Below are 22325 nucleotides of genomic sequence, written 5' to 3' on the forward strand. Positions count from 1 at the left end.
TTTGTATGAATAAACGTGGTTATGTTTTTAATTAATAAAAAGAACAGCTTTTACTTACTTTATGATGATGGAGTAGTTGTGATGTGCCCCTACTATTCAAGGATGAATTTTTGGAGCGTTTGTTCGTTAAAGTTCACTTTATCATCATGTTTGAATATTTGTTCCTATGTACTACCTTTTCTAGATTAATATGTGTTGTGTTTGTTTGAATCCTTTCATTGAATATAGTTAATCATAACCTTATGGTTTGTAGATCGGTTCTTATTCTCGTGCATTGAAATCGGTTTGGACCCGATCGGTTAATCGATTTCAAACCGGACCCTAATCGGTTTTTTTATGAAAACTGATTCCAATCCAGGCCCGATTTCTATGAAAAATTGTTTTGACTAGAGTTGACCAAACAGATTCGGTTTATAACCCAAAGTGGTTTGGGCCAAGAAACCAATTTGTATTAAAGGTTTACAATTGGTTTACCCGTTTCTAGAATATCGCTTACTAACCATAGCCAGTCATTGCTCAAACGATAAAAAATAAAAAGTAGTTATTGCCAAAAACCGGTTACGGTTCCTCACCGGTTTTTTCTAGTAAAAAATCCCTACCCTATGTAACTAGCTCGGTTCGATTATTAACCAGTTAACTGCAATAACCTATTGAAATTAACCTTATTAATTAACACTAGCCCAATTAACCTATGTATGGTTAACCGATTACAAATCATTACTATCTCAAAAGTCCATCCCGGTCTCTACTATACTAATTAATAAATAGTTTCAGTTCAGTTTACCGAGTACTATAAACTAGCACCTCTACTTTGTACTAGAGGCGCACAAACCGTGTATATTTAGGAACAAGAACCGGTTCCGGGTATGGTTAACAAAAGTCAAAACCCGGTAGGATTGAAACTGGTTCCGGGTATATACGGGTACTTGACTGGGTATTCCGGGTAGGGTCGGGTTTTGACTGGGTTAAGGTAGAACCGGTTCTGCTGGGTCGGGTTTAGGTCCGGAGAGAAACCCAATACCAGGTAGGAACCGGCTCCGGATCAAATACACCGGGTCAGGTCGGGTCGGGTCGGGTCCGGATCCAGTATTTTGTACACCTTTAAATGTGAATAGGCCCATTAATACCCGATACACAAATCCAGTAACAACATATGTTATTCAAGCCCATTCAATTATATAAATAAAAATCACAATCCAGATTCTAATTAAACCCGACCCGATAAAAGTAATTTAACAAATCCCCAATTTCAATCCCCAATTTCACAATTCACAAACCCTAATTTCAAAATTAGCGACGATATGGAAACAACGACGACAGAAAACGGTGTTGTCAGCTGTGACGACGTGATCTCGAAGCTTAAAGACGACGGTGATTTCGATAAGCTTCGAATCAAAATTATCCGAAAGTTAAAAGAAAACGTAAGTTAATATTAAATTTAAATTAATTGTTAATTTGTTAAAGTTTAAAAATTGTTAATCTTGATGATGTTATTATTATTATTATTATTATTATTATTATTATTATTATTATTATTATTATTGTTATATGGGTGTTGAAGGAGGAGTTACGGACCAGCATTGTGTCAATTGTGAAGCAGTCGGAGGCGATTAATCGGCCCGGAGTGGAGAAGTCGAAGCCGAGGCAGTTGTCGGATGCGATTCGTCAAGAAGTCGGGTCCGTTAGTTTTTTAAATCGTTAGTAACGGTTTGGTTTTATGTTTTTCGTAAAACCTGATCTTTTGCGTGTATTAAAAACCGAACATAACCGAATTTATAAATTTTTATAAATGTTTCCTTTGTATTTAATAATACGTAAAAGTTCATTATTTTAGGCTACTTTTTTTTCTGGCCTTAAAGTTTCAAGCTTAAATGGCAAAACCGAAAACAGAAAACTTTTTAAAAACTCGAAGCCAAAATCTCGGTTTTTGGTTCGGTTTGACCCCACCCCAATACCGACACAAACCCCTAGGTCTGTGCACGGTTCGGTTAGGGGCTAAAACCGAAACTTCGGTTGAAATTATAAACCGTTCGGTTTCGGTTTTTTTCGATTTGGGTTCGATTTTACCCGAAAACCGACCCAAACCCCTAGGGGTGTGCACGGTTCAGTTTGGGGCTGAAACCGAAACTTCGATTTTTGATTTTTTTTTAAACCGTTTGATTTCGGTTTTTTGATTTGGGTTCAGTTTGGGGCTAAACCCGAAACTTCGGTTATTGAATTTTTTTAAACCGTCCAGTTTTGGTATTTCGATTTGAGTTCGGTTTTACCATTTGTGCTTAAACATTTTGTTTCTAAATCATTTTATTAATTAATAACTAATACATTATTATGCATTTGGGCTAAAATATTTGAGTTACATATTTTATTAAATTCTTATAAATTAGTTAACGTAAAAAATAAAAATCTATAAATTTGGTAATATGATTGGTCTTTTCGGTTTTATTAAATGCAGACCCCTAATGTTTACATTCATGCGGATTCTGTTCCCAAATTTATAAATTCGGTTTTATTTAAAATCTGTAAATTCTTTTAAAAAAAATTTCCGGCTCGTTTTCTTCGGTTTCATGCAAATTCTGTTTCCAAATATTTAATTCTAATCTTGTGTCATTATTAAAATTTTAGTGGAAAATTAAATGAACAAATTTCTGCTGCACTGTGGGAAATAATCCGATCACCTGATGGGATGAAAACCGAGATCACAGAAACAGTTAAATCAGTTTATAATAAACTGATGAGACCAAAACGAGCTCGTGTTGAACACAATCATAGAGATATCGGTATCATGAATCCAGTACGCGTTGATGAGGTGTCAATGGCAGAACAACAGAAAGAAGTGGTTAACCGATCACTAGAAGTGGTGGAGAATGATAACACTCGGGATACTAATAATGAGCGGTGCGATGGTAGTGATGAAGATCTGGATGCGCCTCCTGGATTTGGTTAACGGGTCGGATGTAATGACAGTTGTAATAGTTAGTTAAGTGCAAAGAATGAACTAAAAGATTACATGGAATTATAAAATGGCAGTTTCTTTGATCAGAAACGCGGTTTATATGATCTTGAGAAGACCATTTTGGTATGTTGTTCGGTTCGGTTATTGTATTATTAGCTTTTGCGAGCTTTAAAGTCGTTATGAATGTTGTGATTTGATTGGACACGAGAGACATTGGTAGGTTTTGCGCTCAAACCAAATTAAAACCGAGGTTTTGGTTTTGGTGTTTTTTGTCTTTGGTTGTCTTGTGTTGGTTTGATTCGGTTATGGGTCGGTTTTCGGTTTTTGAATTCGAGTTTTAAAATGTTTAAGCATGTTTAGAATTTGGGCGTATAAATTATTGGCCCAAGTATTCGGGTATGCAACACTGGGCACCAAGTTAATAAATTTGAGCCCTAAATCCAATAACATTCAAACAATTTCGTTGCTTTGCTTAGTTTTATAGTCTGGTTGATCTTAGAGTCCAGTTCGGTTTGCTTTCGGAACGAACCATTATCAAAATCAAACTGTTATTTTCGATTTTCATAACTTACCATTCGAAGACCGCAAAGCCCGTTGATTTCTTTTTTCAATTTAAGTTTAGGGTTTAAGAGAGTTGTACATTATACGCGACTTTCCTTGACCAGATGATCTAATATTATACTTTATGCAAATCCACTTTGTACATTTTTAAAATTTAATGATCATTTAGAGTAACTTTGTGAGTAAAGGTGTGTTGTTAAAGTGGTTTTTTACTAATATTTGGTATGTTAATATGTAAAAGTAAAACTGTTTGAATAAAAGAGATATTAAAAAGTTTCAAATAAAGAAACGGGTCATTTTCATGACCCGTATACCCAAAATCTAAACCACCCAATTAGCACTTAGCAGCATATACAGATTCTTCCACTAATATACTTTTTCAGATAGATGGGCATGCACACTGCCATTTCTGCAGACATTCTATCTTTTTCTACCTCAAACATGAAAAGCATATAATAATAATAATAATAATAATAATAATAATAATAATAATAATAATAATACTTCTTCTTTACAATTTACTTTTTAACTTTTGATTACTAACTAAAAGTTATATATAGAAGTTTAGGATATATTATAATTGGCTTAAAATAATTACATTTTCACAAAAAAATGTTGATATGGGTTGAGAAGGGGTCTATAAAGACTTTAATTTAAAAAATACGAGTATCATTTATGATCGATTTTCTTCTGAGAGTGGATTGAAAATGAGCGAATGAGTCAGTGGCATGTCACCGATACAAATGACTGATAATCAAAATAGAAAAAAAAAACAATGTTGATATAAACTAATTATTAAAACATTATTGATGTCAAATAATATATAGTAGTAATTTGGTATAAAAATAACTACTCCGTATTATTTACCACAACTATGATGGTGTAATGATAATAAGTGCATGTCATTTTCGTAGCCCTGTGTTGAACACAGTGTGTTTCAAAAGGAATTGTAGACAATTAATGAGTATCTTTTAGGTTTTCTATTAATGAGTATTTTTAAATTGATATCTTATGATATTTCACTTTCACTACAATTCTATTAAGGAAAACAACTTCGTAACTCTAACCTATACATATGAATTACTTAATAGTTATTTATATCAAATCAGTATATATCATTTAAAAAATACTACTTATATGTTTAAATTTCTAAGCAGATAGATATTTGTTTATTGTATGTGTATGTGTAAAATATTATAAACATTGTTCAACCAATTAAATTTTTTTTATAAAAATGTTCATCATGATGATTAGATTATTGGTTTCAAATATGGGTTGACACGTGACGTCACGTCAGCAAATGAACGATTTTCATATTATGGGTGTAATGGTGTTGTAGTTTTTAGTAATTTATATACTTTCTTTAAAGATTTTAAAAAAGAGTTATTTACTAAAAATATATTAACTAAAGTTTTCATAATAATAAGTGGTTCAAATAGTTTTTTTTAAATGATAATGGGTTCGTTATAGGGAAAAAAAATTAGTTAATTCGTTTAATTCGGTACTATACATATATAAAACTGACAATATATTAGGTTCGGGCAAATCCAAACCCATATACCTTAGCAACATGGGTGTAACCCGTTATAATTTTAAATCCATAGCAATATGGGTGTTTGCTACAGATGTTGACGCAACAAATACCTGTTTGTGTAGTAGTACGCTCACGGTCGAGCTTAAGCTACTAGATGAAACTAAATATATAATAACAAAAACACATTTTTGAATAGAACTTGTATATGTATAATTAACATTTTGAAAAATAATGGAAAGAAGGTGTGATTTTGGACAAGAACAGAAACAAAAAGTGTATTGATGATAATAGTCAATGAAAAGTGATAGGCTAAAAGGATTTTTGTTTGATCCTCTTGTTTTCTAGTGCACACATAGTATAACTCTAAAAACATAGACCCTCATGTGTTTAAAATCATATATTTTACCAAAAGTCACAACAGATGGAAAAAGTTTGAAAAATATTCAGAGCCATTTTGATGATTTACAAGAAAGCATTATAAGGATGTGATGATGCATGGTGGGGTTATAACTTGAATAATGTCAAATTGTCAAATGGTGTTGTTATGTGCTTGGCTGTGACCTAACACTTGAAACCAGTAAGAAAGACTGAACAAGTTTTTTAACTCCAACCGTCTTGTAGTTTTATGGTAGGGTTTTGGAATTATACACTTTGTTTTTACTCATTTCATGTATGTGTTTCTTGTTGGAACCTTCTTTGTATTCAAAGATGCTTTCTTTCTTCATCTATTTGCACTTGTATGTGGTGAATATTGTATCAGTTTGTATGTAACTCAGATCTTGAGACTTGCAGCCTCAAACTTAAGCCATCATGAGTGTGTGTGTGAGAGAGAGTGTGTATATAATCATCATAATTTCAACAAGTATATATTTTTCTACTTGTGGTGTGCGCATATAATGTATATATATGTGAATCATTTGGTGGACAAAAGTGAAATTGCACTTATTTTGACGTTATTTTACTAATACCGTGAAAATAACGTTAAAAGTGGCGGAAGATTAATCAGGCATCATGTGGTGGCGTTGATAGCCGAAAGCCAAGGGTACATACACCAATCGGCGGTGTCCCGATGGTTGAGTGTTACGTGCCTTATGTCAAGGGCTTGATGCAAAACTACTATCGAGTCGGGGGTCTCACCGGAAGCAGTCTCTCTATTCCTAAAGGGTAGAGGTAAAAATATCTACATCTTACCCTTCTCAGACCCTATCATATCTTTGTTATTGGTGGGATATACTACTGATGATGATGATGAATTTCAACAAGTATGTGTGTGTATATATATATATCCAAACATAATAAAAAGTGATTATTTAATATTATGTAATCATTTTAGAACTTAAGTTCACATACACTTAAAGTTACCTAACCTAAGAAAATTCAAAGAGGGAGAAAGGATTCAAATTCTTACATGGAAAAGATATATAAGCCTCATGGCAAACCCATGCAAGTATTTTTCTTTAAAAAAAACCTTTTTACATCTATTATTAAAAGCTCCTTAAATATTTGAAATAAAGATTTTGAAATTGTGTCACATTTCTATTCAAAAAATAAAAAAAAAATACAAATGCAAACATTCAAACAATAATACAAAGTAATACATATTCAAGATAGAGTTGAACATGACAAGGCTTTGTTTTCAAATCTAATCACTAATATTTTCAAGAATGGATATATTTTTGCTCTAATCTATAAATTTGGGTAGTAGTATCACTTTAAATAAATGCTACAATATTCATAGGTTAATAGTTAACACACTTATCCTTTTTTTTACCATTTTAGGATTCAAGAAACTATATTATTGTACCAATTTCCCACTATTATTCTACCTTCCTTTTTCATGATACACCCAACTTTTTAGAATATTATCATTTTGGGTTTTCTCAAAATTATTCTTGAATATTTCTCTTAACTTTGGATTTCAAAAGTTAGATTCTTGTACAGTTGTGCCCATTTCCCACTATTGTCTAGTCATCATTTATTTATTTTCATCATCATAAAATAAACTTATCAACTTATGCTGATCACAAAGAACCTTGAAAGTGATACTTAAATTGAATAAACAAACATTAAAAGTTGTAGTTATTTGTTTCTACTTTTTTACCACTAATTACCCACGGTTTTGGCTTCAAACATCGTAATTTTCAAAACTCATGCATTTTGCTTTTCTTTTTTACTAATCACATTCTACTCCAAAACTTTTATATAATAATCTTTTATAAACTAAGCAACTCCAAAACTTTTATATAATAAACTTTTATAAACTAAGCAATTCTCTATACGACTATACCTCCTTCACATTGGTGTTAAGAGAAGTCCACAAACCGCGCTATAATATCATTGGTAATTGATAAATGTGTGTATTCACCCATAATATATTATTTATAAAGGCTTCCGCTAACCAGGCACCACCAATGGCTAGCTATAATATCATTGTTAAATGTGTTCACCATAATACACTATTCATAAAGGTTCCCACTATAACCAGGTATCACCACCGTATATCAAGACACCAAACGTCATCTATATGACTCTTATAGGCTATATGAATCGTATAGGTTCGGATTTTTGTCAGGCATCATTGCTTGTTAAATATACGAGTCATATATAACCTATACAACAATTAGTTTTCCAATGATGAACTATATACATCATTTTTGTACCATTACACGCAATCTTTTTTTAAATCATATAGACATATACAAGTCGTACACATTGCTCTGACTGTTTGGTGTGTTCAATAAATTGATAAAATAACTATGAATTAATATTATATCTTATTTCAAATTCACTCATTTCTAAAAATATCTAACCATTTTTTTCAAATTTAATAACCTTCACTTGACTTTATTTTCTTCCATTTTTATTTTTTCCACAATATCCATGTATATTTAACCTTTTCAACCTTTACACTACAAAGTACATCACACACCTCTCTCTTCATATTCAAAACTCTCTCTCTACAAATGGAAACCAAAACCTTCAAAATGAAACTCACTAAACTATTCCAATCATCATTCACCTCTTGCCGGAGTAAACACATCTCCGACCAACCCTTTTTCTTCCCGGAAAACCACCACCACCACAGCCACCTCATCAACCTCTTCTCACCAAACCCTAAAAACCCGCATCAAAAAACCCTTTTCCCGGCGATTTCAAAACCCAAAACCGCCACGAAAAAGAAACTCCGCCGTCGCAAAACCACTAAACTTCAAGATTTTGCATCGGTTAATGATAACTTGTATTATAAATATTGCATAAGTGATGAAGATGATGAATATGATGTAAACAATGAAAATGATAATCAAAGTCATGATCAAACCACTTTGTTTTCGTCTAGATCGTTTACGTCTGACTCGTCGGTATCTCGTCGCAAAAAGAAAAGTCGTCGGGAAAAGAAAAGGATTATGAAAGTGTGGCGGTTGTGAAGAAGTCGAGGGACCCACATGAGGATTTTAGGGTTTCGATGTTGGAGATGATTGTTGAAAGACAAATCTTTGGAGTTAAAGATTTAGAGAGTCTTTTGGAGTGTTTTTTGTCGCTAAATTCAGAAGAACATCATAGGGTTATATGTGATGTGTTTACTGAGATTTGGGAGACTTTGTTTTCTGACTGGTTTTAGATTGTTTGTTTTATTCTTGATGTAGTTGTGTTTTTTTTAGGTTTTTTTTTTTGTTTTTTATTGTGGTTAATTATTGTTATCCTAATTAAAGAAAGTAATTAACTTTGTTTAGTGATAATTGTCACTTGTGTGTACGTGTGTGTGTGATTTTTTTAGCCTTGGTTAATTAGGGTACTCGGTACGCTATGGAGATTTAGTACTAGATTCTTTATGAAGAATCGGTTAGTCAGTGTTTGTTGTGTAACACTACGTCCCTCGTACGATCTGTTAGAACATTCAGATCGAGGATCTGATTAGGTGGTATGCATAATTCGTTGGGTTCTCGGATTACACTCCGAGTACCCTTTAGACAGATATTCACAGTAAAATGACTAAAAATGTCAGTGTCATATCAGTCCTATTAATCCTGTCAAAATCGCACTATTGTTATACTTCATTGAAATTGAAATTTCCCTCAAAAGTTGAATGAAATTTATATCTACTTAAAAATCGACCGTTTACATATTATTTTATTTTTTTCTTTTTTGAAATGATTTTTTTAATTAATATTAAAAAGCTGCTTGATTTTGACTTATTTCCAACCAGTTTAAATTTGAATAACAGTATGTGTATTTAATAATAAACACTATAAATTATTTACATTATAGATTCATCAAAAACACTCCCCGCAATTTTGTGACGTTTACAAGGATTATGTGGAGATTGAGTTTGTGAGTTTGCAAAAGAGAAAATAAAAGATAATTTTTAGAAAACGAATACAAAACGCAACTTGTATTTAGTTTTATTCTTTAGAAGCTTGAAAATTGGTTGTAAGGCTATATGTCATGAAAGATGTGAGTTATGACTTGTGAGATGTGATAACATTACATAGGTGACACGGAGCCTCACACGTCGTACACTTACTAGAGTATGTTATGGGAGGTGTGAGCTGTGAGATTGTTTTAAACTTTTAATCATTTGGTAATTACTAAGCGTTGGTTATTATTTAATATTATAAATTTCAATTAAATACTAAGAAATATTTCGAATGATGTTGATATACTGGTTGCATTTATTATATAATGTTTTATCATCTTTTTGTATATTATTGTTTAATGCTATTAATTATCGTTATTAGATTAGTTAACTCGCGAACTGTCGATATTTTATGGGAACACGTTTCACATCATATTGACACCCTTCGCAGTTCGCACCATTAGTTTATGTCGAAGTGAATGGATTTTGACAGAATATGACAACGTTTAATGTCCTCCACAACAACCTTGTTGCTTACGAAGGCTAGTGTGAGCTAGTGAAGCCAATTATACGAATATGGCTACTTGTCGTTGTTTATGTTAAGTCTAATATATGGACACATGTGTGTAAAACACGTAGGACTTATGTTAGGCGACACATATATGTATATACACGAGTTTGATGGAAGTGTGGTATTTATGTCCATTTGTTGATGTAAGTTTCAAGCTACATATCCACATTATGTATAATAAGGTAACTACATCATGTAATACACTAATACATAACTAAAAACATTACAAGCCTAAACACATATTTTCACCATGTAAGCGTGCTAACACGTATTAGCACCGTGTAAATGAATTAACATCGACGTTTATCACATAGTACATTACAACTTCTTAAAAACATCATTTTAAAAATATATACTAATATCATATTCATATTAAAGAGAATAAGACGTTTGATTTTATACTCGGAGTAATAAGTTATATAAAAGTTATTTAAGTTAAAAAAAAAAAAATCTTTTAAAACTATGTTTCAATGAAAAATAAATTTGCATTTGTTGCTATCTGTTTTATTTTATTTATGTAGCTTATAATATATATTATGTATGTGTGACTTTTGAATTTTGATGAAAAACAAACATGAATTTAATCAATCTCAGTAGTATATATTGGCATCACCCCTATGGACATTTTAACAACATATTAATAATTTTGAGTCATGATTTTCATTACTTAAAACTAATATAAAGCCATATGTATTAGGTAATGGAGTGTATCGAATTAATCTACTTTTACTTAAAATATATATACTTAATTTGTTTGCATTATATACATGACAAATGAATCCAGTTGAACAAAACATATAAACCCAACATCCAGCAGATGCTTGAAACTTCAAAATTCAACACAAAACGACGACGTTATCTTTTATTATGTTATTTCTAGCTTTTATAAAATATTATTGAGTTTGGTGTATGATAAAATGATATTAGTGTCATGCATGTGTGATACGAATTTGTGTAACATAATATATAATAATCTTAAGTTTAGTTCTTGAAACTATAATATTTGTCAAAATTGTTAGTTTAAAAGATTTTAAAAAGTGGTGTGTATATTGTAAAAAATATTTTTTGCATGAGTTACGTGTGAAGTATGCATGACGTGGCACGTGTAGTATATGTGTAAAGTAAATGTAGTTTAGCCTAAGCCTGACAATTTATGTCACACACATGTAAACACGATACAACACGGATCTAGCAGCTTTAGGTTAGAAGCATAACATTTTTTGTGTCTTAGACATATCGATCTGTTTAAATTTGGGTCCTAACATGTAAACAAATGTTAACCTAAAGAGTATACATGGTAAACCAACATAGTTGTATGTTAAACATGAGTGTCGTATGTTTATTATGTGATATGAAAACAATGAACCACTATGGAAAATCCTAAAATCCGCCACTATAAACATCACAAAAGTGTGTGGACGCAAACCTCGTTAGGAATATTTCTAACGTGTAGACCTAGATTATGGGTTCGAGCCCTATCGAAACGAGTGACGCTTCAACACAAACCGCCACCGAACACAATGCAATGCCCCATGTGGGCTTGTGACTAAGTGCTCCAAAAACCTTGACCCAAGGCCCAATCCAGCTAGAGAAATGGCCATACTTTTTGAGCCCAATAACGATAAGGTCCTTCTAAAGTAAGTTCTAACTAAACTTATCCATGAAAAAGCCTTCTACCAAAATAAAAGAAGTCTGAAATAGGCCCATTATTAATGTAACTCCAGCGAGTTGCTTCCGGTGTTCGAATCCGGCAGCTTCAAAAACTTTCGGCGTGTAGTAAACCACCGCGTAATTTTTCAACTATCAATAACAATTCTTTTCAACCCATGACATGTTATCCAAGCAACCATTTTGATGCCTCCAATTGTCACTTGTAGAGTTGTAACTATATATAAAACGTTAGATTCACAATATTATTTCTAGATGAAAAAAAGGGAGGGGGGTGTCAAAAGATACATTGAGAACACATGTGAATATGTGATGTGATGACTGCTTATATTTTTGTGCATTGTAGGCCCATATGTGGCCTTGTCATATTTTGTAGATTGTAGGCCCATATGATCATTCGTTTTCACTTCATTGGGCGGCTTTTAGTATTTCTTATTTTAGCTTCTTATAACTTATAACTTATATGCTATAACTTATACCTTAAATAAGTTATAAGGAGGTAAAATAAGGAATCCCAAACACCTCCTAAATTTTAATAGCTTCAGTGTCATTTAAACCTTTTTACTCGCTAAGAAATTGGGGTGAAAGCCGAGCTCGTTTTTCTTTCACGATGCCATGGAAATATACACATAAAACACTAGCTTGGGTGTCTGTATTTTCACTTTTAGTAGTTTGTGCGTTTGTTATTCTTTTGGGCACCACGACCAACATGTTATCGGGCACCTAAAAAAATTTCATTTTTAAAGAATTGTTCTTGAGTTTTTAAACCAAGGGAAGAGAAGAGAAGGAAATTTTTTTTAATTAGGGGTGTGTCCTTGAGTTGGAAGGAAATTAAAGGAAAGGAAACGATAACCATGTTAAAAAATAGTTATCCTTAGTAATCATCCTATTTTTGGGAGAATAACTTATTAGGAAAATACATTAATTTAATCCCTCCTAACCCCTCCTACTCCTTTCCTTTCCATCCTAAAATAAAACTCAATAACACCCATTTTTTTAACTATTTTTAGTTTTTCTTTCCATTCTCTCCTTTAAAAAAACTCAAGAACAGGACGTAAGACCATGATCTTGTTAGGGTAACAGTTTCTTGATCCACATTGGATGTTTGATCTACAATGCATAGTGTGGGTAGTTCTTGTAAGGAAAAGATAAAACAACTAAAACCATTATTATTAATAATAATAATAATAATAATAATAATAATAATAGTAATAGTAATAGTAGTTAGTAATGACCAAAGAAGCAAAAGTTCCATCTTTCTCTCATCTTTCTCTCTAAACCTTTTTTGCATTCGATCTAGGAATGAACAAATAGTATCAGTAACCGGTATTAAACTAGTATCGAAACGAACATTTTGATATCGATACCGATAGTGATACAATTTTTTTAAGAAAATCAGGATCAATACCACATGACTAGAGAGAGAGAGAATGTGGTGACATGACATCGTCATTGTTGATAGTGATACTCTTAGGGTATCTGGGTGTCTTCAGCATGCGCCATCAAGTTGATCAGCAACAGTCCAACACCAACACAAGACACACGATATCGATATTTCCTTAAAGAACTAATAAAATTGTCTTAATATGCGAAAAACTATCTAAAAACGTCTTTTACTTGGACAACAATTTTTTTTGGTGTAAACTTATTATTAAAAATAAAATGATCCAATTACAATAAAGAGGTAGGTAAGCGGGCAACAAGCTGCGCCGCCACCCCCTTTTAAATAATCAGTTTCATGAAACCGATTAAAGAAGACTTACTATGGAATCGGTTACTCAATGCTTGTTCGGTAACACCACTTCTAGTACATCATTTACAACATTCAATTTGTGAAATTGGTTAGGCGGCTCATAAAATTCATCGGGTTCTCGATTTACACCCGAAAAATAATACTCTTATGATTGATTGTATATTTGTACTATAAGTCTAGAACTTAAGTTTTTAACTGTTTAAGTTGTAGTTAATTAAATTTAGACAAAAGTATGTTAAAAAAATAATAAAAAAGGTAAAAATAAAATAAATATGGATGAGACCCTAGTCAAACATTCTTACTGGTTGGTCGACCCGTATGTCACGCCGCCACTCAATCACAACCTCCCATGTGACCCATGGGCCACCAGCCCGTTTCTTACGATAATTGCTAAGGACCATTAATACTATACAAGACAATATTAGGGACTAAACTCTTAACTATAATAATAATAATAATAATAATAATAATAATAATAATAATAATAATCCATTGCGTGTTGATTTGGTTACACTAATTATATCAATTAGTAGTAACAAGTAATTAATAAAGATTAACTAGTTGTGAATAGAATAATTAAGAAATGTAATCCTAGCCCGTCGCTAGTTCGATTGTGTTATAGGTGGAACCGACAATGTTTGTTAATTTGACGAGTGATAGTTGAGCTCGCAAGTAATTTGAAAAAAAAAATTATGATATAAAATTTGTACTCAAGAGCTTCAAGATATAAAGTCTTTTTCAATTATTTTAAGTAGATTTTGATGTTATAATAATTTAATAATGTTTAAATTAAATACCATTTTAAAACTCTTTAAACATTTTTAGCATAACTACCTTTTTTTATAATACGGATTTAAAAACTTAAGACTTGTGTCACACACATATAAAAGGTTTTGCCAACTAATGTATGAAATACTAAAGGACTTCTAGTCTATGTTGTATCAAGGTGTGTACATACTGATCAAAGTGTGTAATTGTATACGTAGTGATCAAAGTGTTTCGAGTTTGAGTTTTGTAACGAATAATGTTGTATTTGCGGCTAGCTAAATTAAGAATCATCCCCTCAAAATAACGGTTTGTTAGGTTTTTTTTAAACATATATTTACTTAAACATGTAATCTTAACAATAACGTATATTTCTTTTCTTTTAATGCATATTTTTTTCTACTTTTAACTTATATTTCATTTAGACTTATATACTAACGTTTATAACATACAAAGTTACAAACACACTAAGAGACTATTGGACCAAATGTTTTTTTTTTTAAATATTTATTTAGATTACAGTTTATAATTTATATTTTCAAAATGGTGAAAACGTTATCCTCGATGTATAGCATGTGAATGGAAAACATAAATGACCAAACAAGCCAACGATGCCAATTGGTCCAATACCTTTCCGTTGAGAACAAGCCAAAATTTGTGGTGTTTTTTAATATACAAATACAAATTCATTTTATTAAAATCATATTTGTTAACAATATATAATTATTAATTAGTGCAGTTGAAACCAAGTAAACGTTTAATCATAGACCATCCGTTACACCATTATAATAATTGCATAAAGATTAAAAACTCTAAAACCAATTATAGAATTTATAGTTAATGATATATGGCAATACTAATATAGTAATACTAATCAATGTTACAAAATTCACTAGACGCATTTATATCCGTCAACTTGAGAGTTACGAATTACGAGTACTCAACTACTCAGTATGAGCAGGAAGTACTCGAACATGGTAAACTATAAAAAAATAAAATTAATAAAAATTTATACACGTAGCAAGTATCATAAGTTTACTAGCATATATAACAATATGCGTTAATCTTTGTATAAATCAAAATGATACATTTTCAAATAAAAAAAATATATTTAGAAAATAAATGCTCATTCTTTAGTATATAGTCTTTCAAGGTATTTTTCTTAAAAAACGGTGATGATCCAACAAGAATTTGTTTAAGACATAAAAAATCCGACTTGACTGAGTTGGACCGACTACCTCCAAGTTGGACTAATTATGAGTAATGCTAACCTAGTTGAAGAAAATCGCTCGGCATCATACTTGTTTTTCACTGGTAAACGATGGTTTTTCTTAATCATCACGAATTATTCAAACGAGCTACTGGTTAAATTTACTACATCGGAATACACTTGTCTTTCGATCCTAGAAAAACCATCACTTAAGGCCAACGCTTGTGAACACTCGCCCGAAGACACGACAATACGGTGAAATAAAACCCGTTCAGTTTAAAAATCTAACCGGTAAACAACACATACTCGCCTAGCCTCCCATTATCATCCTAGTACCGTTGAAACACCAAGTTTCACCCTTATTATTCACCACCAACATAATAATAATAATAATAATAATAATAATAATAATAATAATAATAAATCTTCATCTCTACTCCCCATGTGGAAATCCACTCACTTCCATTTTTTTATATTTTTACATTAACCACCTTTCCACTAACATAATCCCGCCGGAAAACCAACTTTCCGGCAACTCTTTACCACACTAATTTTCCTATATTATTATTATTATTATTATTATTATTATTATTATTATTAACAACAATTTAAACAAAACCCACAAAACTTCAATTACTTAATACTCTTTTAATCATGTCTTCTCCGCCGCCGGTCACTTCTCCGGCACCAACACCACCACCTCCGGCCAACACCACTTCACCACCACTCGCCGCCACATCCCCACCTCCGTCAGCTTCTCCGCCGGCACCAGTCACTCCAACTCTGGCAACATCTCCGCCGGCGCCGGAAACACCCACTCCGGCAATCTCACCGCCGGCGCCACCCACTTCAAGAAACACACCTCCGGCTCCTCCTCGCCGGACTCCTCCGCCGCCGCCGCCGAGACGAGCTGCCGGAACTCCGGCGGCGGATGGTAATAATAATAATAATAATTCAGGCGGAATATCAACTGGGGTTGTTGTTGGGATTGCAATTGGTGGGGTTTTGATACTTGTGGTTCTAAGTGTGTTGTTTCTTTGCTGTAAGAAGAAACGGAAGAGAACTCAACCGCCGGCGGGTTATTATGTTCCACCGCCACCACCTAAAGGTAGGTACTTTTCATTGTTTAACAACCCGTGTTCTTTTCGGGGTGTGCATGGGTCGGTTTGGTACATGTTCGAGTTAAAATGAACCAAAACCGGAATCTTGGTTTTTGAGTTTTTGATAACTTTTTAGAGGTGTGCATGGCTGGGTCGGTTTGGTACTGTTTTGAGCTAAAACCGAACCAAATACCGAAAAAATCTCGTTTTTTGATAACTTTTTAGAGGTGTGTATGCCCGGGTCAGTTTGGTATAGTTTTGAGCTAAAACCGAACCTAATACCGAAATCTTGGTTTTTGATAACTTTTTAGAGGAGTGTATGCCTGGGTCAGTTTGATATAATTTTGAGCTTATACCGAACCAATCACTGAAATCTCGGTTTTTGAGTTTTTGATTACTTTTTAGAGATGTGCATGGCCGGGTCGGTTTGGTACTGTTTTGAGCTAAAACAGAAACAACTACCGAAATCTCGGTTTTTGAGTTATTGATAACTTTTTAGTGGTGTGCATGGCCGAGTTGGTTTGGTATAGTTTTGAGCTAAAATCGAACCAAATACCGAATTCTTGGTTTTTTGAGTTTTTGAAGTTTTTTTGGTTAGGGTTCGGTTTTGATTTTTTTGGTTTGAGTTATAAAATTTTGGACAGAAAAAAAGGTTTAGAAAATTTGGGTTAAAATTCTTTAGTTAGTTAATAATTAACTGATCATTATACGTTTGGGCGAAAATATTTCGGTTAAAGTATATATTAAACAGAAAGTTCGGTTTTAGGGGTGTGCATGGGTCGGGTCTGGTTAGTTTTGAGCTAAAACCGAAACACATACCGAAACCTTGGTTTCTGAGTTTTTGATAACTGTTCGGTTTTGACTTTTTTAGTTTTGCTATTTGAGTTTGAAACTTTGGGCCGAAAAAGAACTGATTATTATACATTTGGGCAAAAATATTTGGGTTAAACTATTATCAGTTACTTAAAACTTATAATGAAAAATAAAAAGTTATAAGCTCGGTTTGGTTTTCGGTTTTAGACTTTAGTTACACAAAAAAAACACAACGGAACAGAAAGTTCGGTTTTTACAAAAAACATAAAACCAAACCGTTAGTTTTCGTTTCGATCTGGTTATTTTCAATTTTTACATATTTACAATTGGTTTTTTACAGTTGATTCCTACGGCGCACCGCCACCTGCCGCCACGCATATCGTAACAATGCCGCCACCAAAACCCAATCCACCACCACCACAACCATTCATCAGCAGCAGTGGTGGTTCGGGTTTGGGCTCGGGCTCGGGCTCAGGCTCGGGTTCGAATTTTTCGGGCGGGTCAAATCCAACCCTGAACGCGGTTCAGCCACCGTCACCCGGGATGTCACTCGGGTTTACAAAGAGTACATTCACTTATGAAGAGTTAGCATTGGCGACGGATGGGTTTTCGGAAGCTAATCTACTTGGACAAGGCGGGTTCGGATACGTGCATCGGGGCGTGCTTCCAAACGGGAAAGAAGTGGCGGTTAAACAGTTGAAAACGGGTAGCGGGCAGGGCGAGCGGGAGTTTCAAGCGGAAGTCGAGATTATTAGCCGAGTTCATCATAAGCATCTTGTTTCGTTAGTTGGATATTGTATGACTGGTGCTCAAAGATTACTTGTTTATGAGTTTGTTCCAAATAACACATTGGAGTTTCATCTGCATGGTAAGTTTATAAAACACTTAAATTATTATTATATAAATAAATAACGGTTTTCGTCACTGTGATTTGTCTAAATCAGCGGTTTTAGTCCAGTAGTTTCAAATTTTTGATTTTCGTCCCTATAGTTTAATTTCACTTGCAATTAAATCCGACCACACTAATCCCGTTAAGCCTTGTCGTGAAACCCATCAGCGTGCCCATCACGTGAGGGGCGGTTTTGTCTTTTTTCTCCCCAGTCCTAATTTGCAAGCCCCCTCACGTGAGGGGTTGGGGATTATTTGGGGAGAAAAAAGACAAAACCACCCCTCACGTGATGGGCACGCTGACGGGTTTAACGACTAGACTTAACGTGGTTAGTGTGGTCGGGTTTAATTGCAAGTGAAATGAAACTACAGGGACGAAAATCGCAAATTTGAAAATATTAGAGTAAAACCAAAGATTTAGACAAACCAAAGGGACGAAAACCACAGTTTACTCTAATCTAAATCTTTGAATAAAAACGATTACAGGAAACAATCGTCCGGTAATGGAGTTTGCAACAAGATTAAAAATTGCACTTGGAACTGCTAAGGGACTAGCATATCTCCATGAGGATTGTAAGTTTATTAAAATTTTGAAATATAAAATGCAAAAGATTATAAGTACTAATGTAATATGATAGTTTAATAGTCGTTAACGTTTTTTTGTTTGTTTGCAGGCCATCCTAAGATCATTCATCGCGATATTATAGCCGCTAATATTCTTCTTGATTTCAACTTTGAAGCAAAGGTAGCTTATTATCATTGTTATTTTATATGCAGCATAATTAAAAGTTTAAAACCATTTTGACCCGTTACGACTCCATATAAATTCGCAGGTTGCTGATTTTGGGCTCGCCAAGATTACTTCTGACGTTGCTACTCATGTCTCAACTCGGGTTATGGAACTTTCGGGTAAAGTTTTTATTCCTATTTTTTCTTCACGAGTTTTCGTATCGTATTTAGTTTCTCAAAGAGCTCATTTCGTGTTTTCTTATATGTTAATCCACTATTTATTTTAGGTATTTAGCTCCAGAGTATGCGTCTTCTGGCAAACTCACAGACAAATCAGACGTGTTCTCGTTTGGTGTCATGCTTTTGGAGTTGATCACGGGCCGTAGGCCCGTTGATTCAGCGCAAACTTATACGGATGATAGTTTAGTAGACTGGGTAAGTTCACTAATTATGACCTTATTATTATTTTTAGATCACCTTTTTAAATATTTTTGTGGATTTGGCCACACGATTTCTTTAAAGGGTCGAAAAAGATTTGAAATTTTTACGAGGAATTTATGGGTTTGACCCGAGAATGTGTTTAAACGCAACGATAAAACTTATATGAAAATCTTTATCCGAATTCACTGTGGGGTACTTTTTACCCGTCTGGCCCGTTTATTTATATCGCTGTTACTTTTACTTGTTCGACCCGTTAGAGATGAAGCATAATATAAAAAACGGTTAGAAACTGTCGAATCTATTATTTTAAGTAGAAAAAGTTTCAAGCTTTATATTTAAAGATTCATGGTTTCGGTGCAATTTTATGATCCTAACATAAACCAAAACACAAGCAAGGCCGTTGCTTTCTCGAGCTATGGACGATGGAAGCTTTGACTCGATAGTCGGCTCACGTCTACAACGACAATACAACCACAACGAAATGGCCCGTATGGTTTCTTGTGCCGCAGCCTGTGTCCGCCACTCAGCCCGCCGGCGGCCCAAAATGATCCAAGTGGTTCGGGCCTTGGAAGGAGACGTCTCACTCGCAGACCTAAACGAAGGAATCCGGGCCGGTCAAACCTCGTCATATGGAAGCTCGGACTATGACACGGCATGGCCCGTATGGTTTCTTGTGCCGCAGCCTGTGTCCGCCACTCAGCCCGCCGGCGGCCCAAAATGATCCAAGTGGTTCGGGCCTTGGAAGGAGACGTCTCACTCGCAGACCTAAACGAAGGAATCCGGGCCGGTCAAACCTCGTCATATGGAAGCTCGGACTATGACACGGCATGGCCCGTATGGTTTCTTGTGCCGCAGCCTGTGTCCGCCACTCAGCCCGCCGGCGGCCCAAAATGATCCAAGTGGTTCGGGCCTTGGAAGGAGACGTCTCACTCGCAGACCTAAACGAAGGAATCCGGGCCGGTCAAACCTCGTCATATGGAAGCTCGGACTATGACACGGCCCAATACAATGCGGATATGGTTAAGTTCAGAAAGATGGCTTTAGGTACACAAGAATATGCTAGCAGTGAATATAGCCGGCCCACGAGTGAATACGGGTTGTATCCGTCTGGATCGAGTAGTGAAGCGCAGAACACCCGTGAAATGGAAATGGGTAAGTATAGAAGAGACAGGCCGGGTTTCTGATACTAAAACCCGAGTTGTGTATAAAGGTTCTTGCCTCTTGGTAGTTTGATGATGTTCAAAGTATGATTTGATGAGTTTGCTTGTATTTAAATGTTAGTTGGTTACAGTTTATTTTATACAACAGAAATTCTTTTTGATAATTTTAAGGAAGGTTTTATTTGTAGTTGTTTTAAACTTATCCCAACTGTTTTAATTAATTAAACTTTTTAAAATGGAAGATTAAAGTAACATAACACAACGTCGAGGAACACAATGACGAAAAAAAACACTGATTTATCCAAAAAGTCTAAAATCTACAATCTTGAAATCGAAGATTGTGAACCTAAATTCTTGTGTCGGCCGCTAGTTTGAGTTCAACTGGATCCCGTTTAATACATTTCTTATGACTTTCTAGTTTTAGAAGACTATGTATTTGACCCGGGCCCTATATAATGGTTAAACATTAAATTTTAAGGGCTAGCAAGTGGACTAGTGAAATAACATTTCAGCCCAATAGAACAGCCCAAGCTTGTTAACAAGTGGACGATACCGGGCATCAACAAAAATTGATTTCATTTAGAGATGAAAAAGAAACCCGAACCTGGAACCGGACTCGAAAAAAATCAGGACCATAAAAATTCAGGAACCGAATTTTTTTATTTCTGGGTTTTTAGTTTTTACTACTCAACCCTACCCGTAAGATACGGATAATGTATGCATTTTAGTACCAAAACTTGTACCTGAAACCGAACCTAATTTGTACCAGTAATACCCGAAAACCTGAATCGGCTTACCCAGAAACGGATTCTTCCAATACCCGAAACCGGATTTTTCAAAATACCTGAAATTATCCAAAAATTACCTAAAAAAAGTGCAGCCCTTTTAAAATCCCAATATTTACCCGAAAATAGGGTATTCAAGTACTCGACCTGAACCCATTGTATATGGTATGGTTTTTAGAGACAATACTCTAACCCGAACCCGACCCGGGTATGGCCATTACTCGATTTTTCAATACCAGGTCATATCCGAAACTGGTTTCATACTCGGAACCAGGTATTAGAAACCCATTTTGTGCACCTCTAATTTCATTTATTCAACTTTCAATAACTTGCTATCAATTTATTTATATAAATGCGGTCCTAGCCAATTGAAGACGGCTGCATCATTTTTAATCTCGACCTTTTATATATCCAAAAGTCTACATTTGACATTCGCATATTATAAAAATATCTAAGAGTCAACTTAATTAGTTTTATTATAAACAGATTACATCCAATGATAAGAATTGGACCAAAGTTATGTTTGTTTATTAACCAAATTATTATCAACAAATTGACAGTTAGACGTGGAGACTAGAAGTAGTTCGTTTAATAACCACTTTTAAATATATTCTTTTGGACAACAAATTTTTTCTAACTTAAATACACTAAACCTTGTATTTGAAGTTTTGAACCAACCGACTAGCCCACTACCACATTTGTGGAGAACCACAAAGCAAACATGACCGTTAGATTATACGTAAATCAATTATAACTTGTCAAGTTAACTTGGTTATAACAGGAAAACACTACTTACAAGTATATTATGTGATTCATACCATTTTATACTTAAAATAGTAATATATTAAACGCCACTCTAGCTTAAACAAATTTGAAGTATACAACTAACATTAGTGATGTTCAGATCTATTGAAACCAACAAAATACTGTTTAACCAGCTAAATCGACCAGTTTTAACTAGTCAGTTCATGAGTAATACACTTCATTTTATGAATTTATAAAAAAAATGTGGGATTCAAACAATCAAACCGTCAACACTG

General features: G+C 33.9%; 1 protein-coding gene and 2 pseudogenes across 2 annotated transcripts; all 3 read left to right on the forward strand.

Moving 5' to 3' along the window:
• Positions 1-1278: 1278 nt before the first annotated feature.
• On the forward strand, positions 1279-2976 carry LOC143559357 (uncharacterized). The gene is made up of 3 exons (XM_077047956.1): positions 1279-1421; positions 1562-1677; positions 2623-2976. Exons 1-3 carry the CDS (start codon positions 1302-1304, stop codon positions 2942-2944), a joined length of 558 nt encoding a protein of 185 aa, XP_076904071.1. The 5' UTR covers positions 1279-1301; the 3' UTR covers positions 2945-2976.
• Positions 2977-7917: 4941 nt separating this feature from the next.
• On the forward strand, positions 7918-8676 carry LOC143559358 (uncharacterized; annotated as a pseudogene).
• A 7150-nt stretch (positions 8677-15826) lies between these two features.
• Positions 15827-20641, forward strand: LOC143559383 (proline-rich receptor-like protein kinase PERK1; annotated as a pseudogene). The gene is made up of 8 exons (XR_013139929.1): positions 15827-16477; positions 17623-18150; positions 18657-18743; positions 18845-18915; positions 19004-19079; positions 19187-19338; positions 19733-19852; positions 20196-20641. The product of XR_013139929.1 is annotated as a proline-rich receptor-like protein kinase PERK1 (transcript).
• Positions 20642-22325: the final 1684 nt, after the last annotated feature.

Source organism: Bidens hawaiensis, unplaced genomic scaffold (assembly GCF_021521415.1).
Source record: "Bidens hawaiensis isolate Kalapana, Puna unplaced genomic scaffold, B.hawaiensis_p1.1 tig00019814_1, whole genome shotgun sequence".
In the NCBI taxonomy this organism is placed as follows: Eukaryota; Viridiplantae; Streptophyta; class Magnoliopsida; order Asterales; family Asteraceae; genus Bidens; species Bidens hawaiensis.

What these genes read in the sequence shown, in the direction of transcription:
- LOC143559357 (XM_077047956.1), top strand. Translation starts at nt 1,302, where the DNA reads ATGGAAACAACGACGACAGAAAACGGTGTTGTCAGCTGTGACGACGTG. An exon ending in TCCGAAAGTTAAAAGAAAAC is followed by an intron (nt 1,422 to 1,561) that starts GTAAGTTAATAT and finishes TGGGTGTTGAAG; the next exon opens with GAGGAGTTACGGACCAGCAT. An exon ending in GCGATTCGTCAAGAAGTCGG is followed by an intron (nt 1,678 to 2,622) that starts GTCCGTTAGTTT and finishes TTAAAATTTTAG; the next exon opens with TGGAAAATTAAATGAACAAA.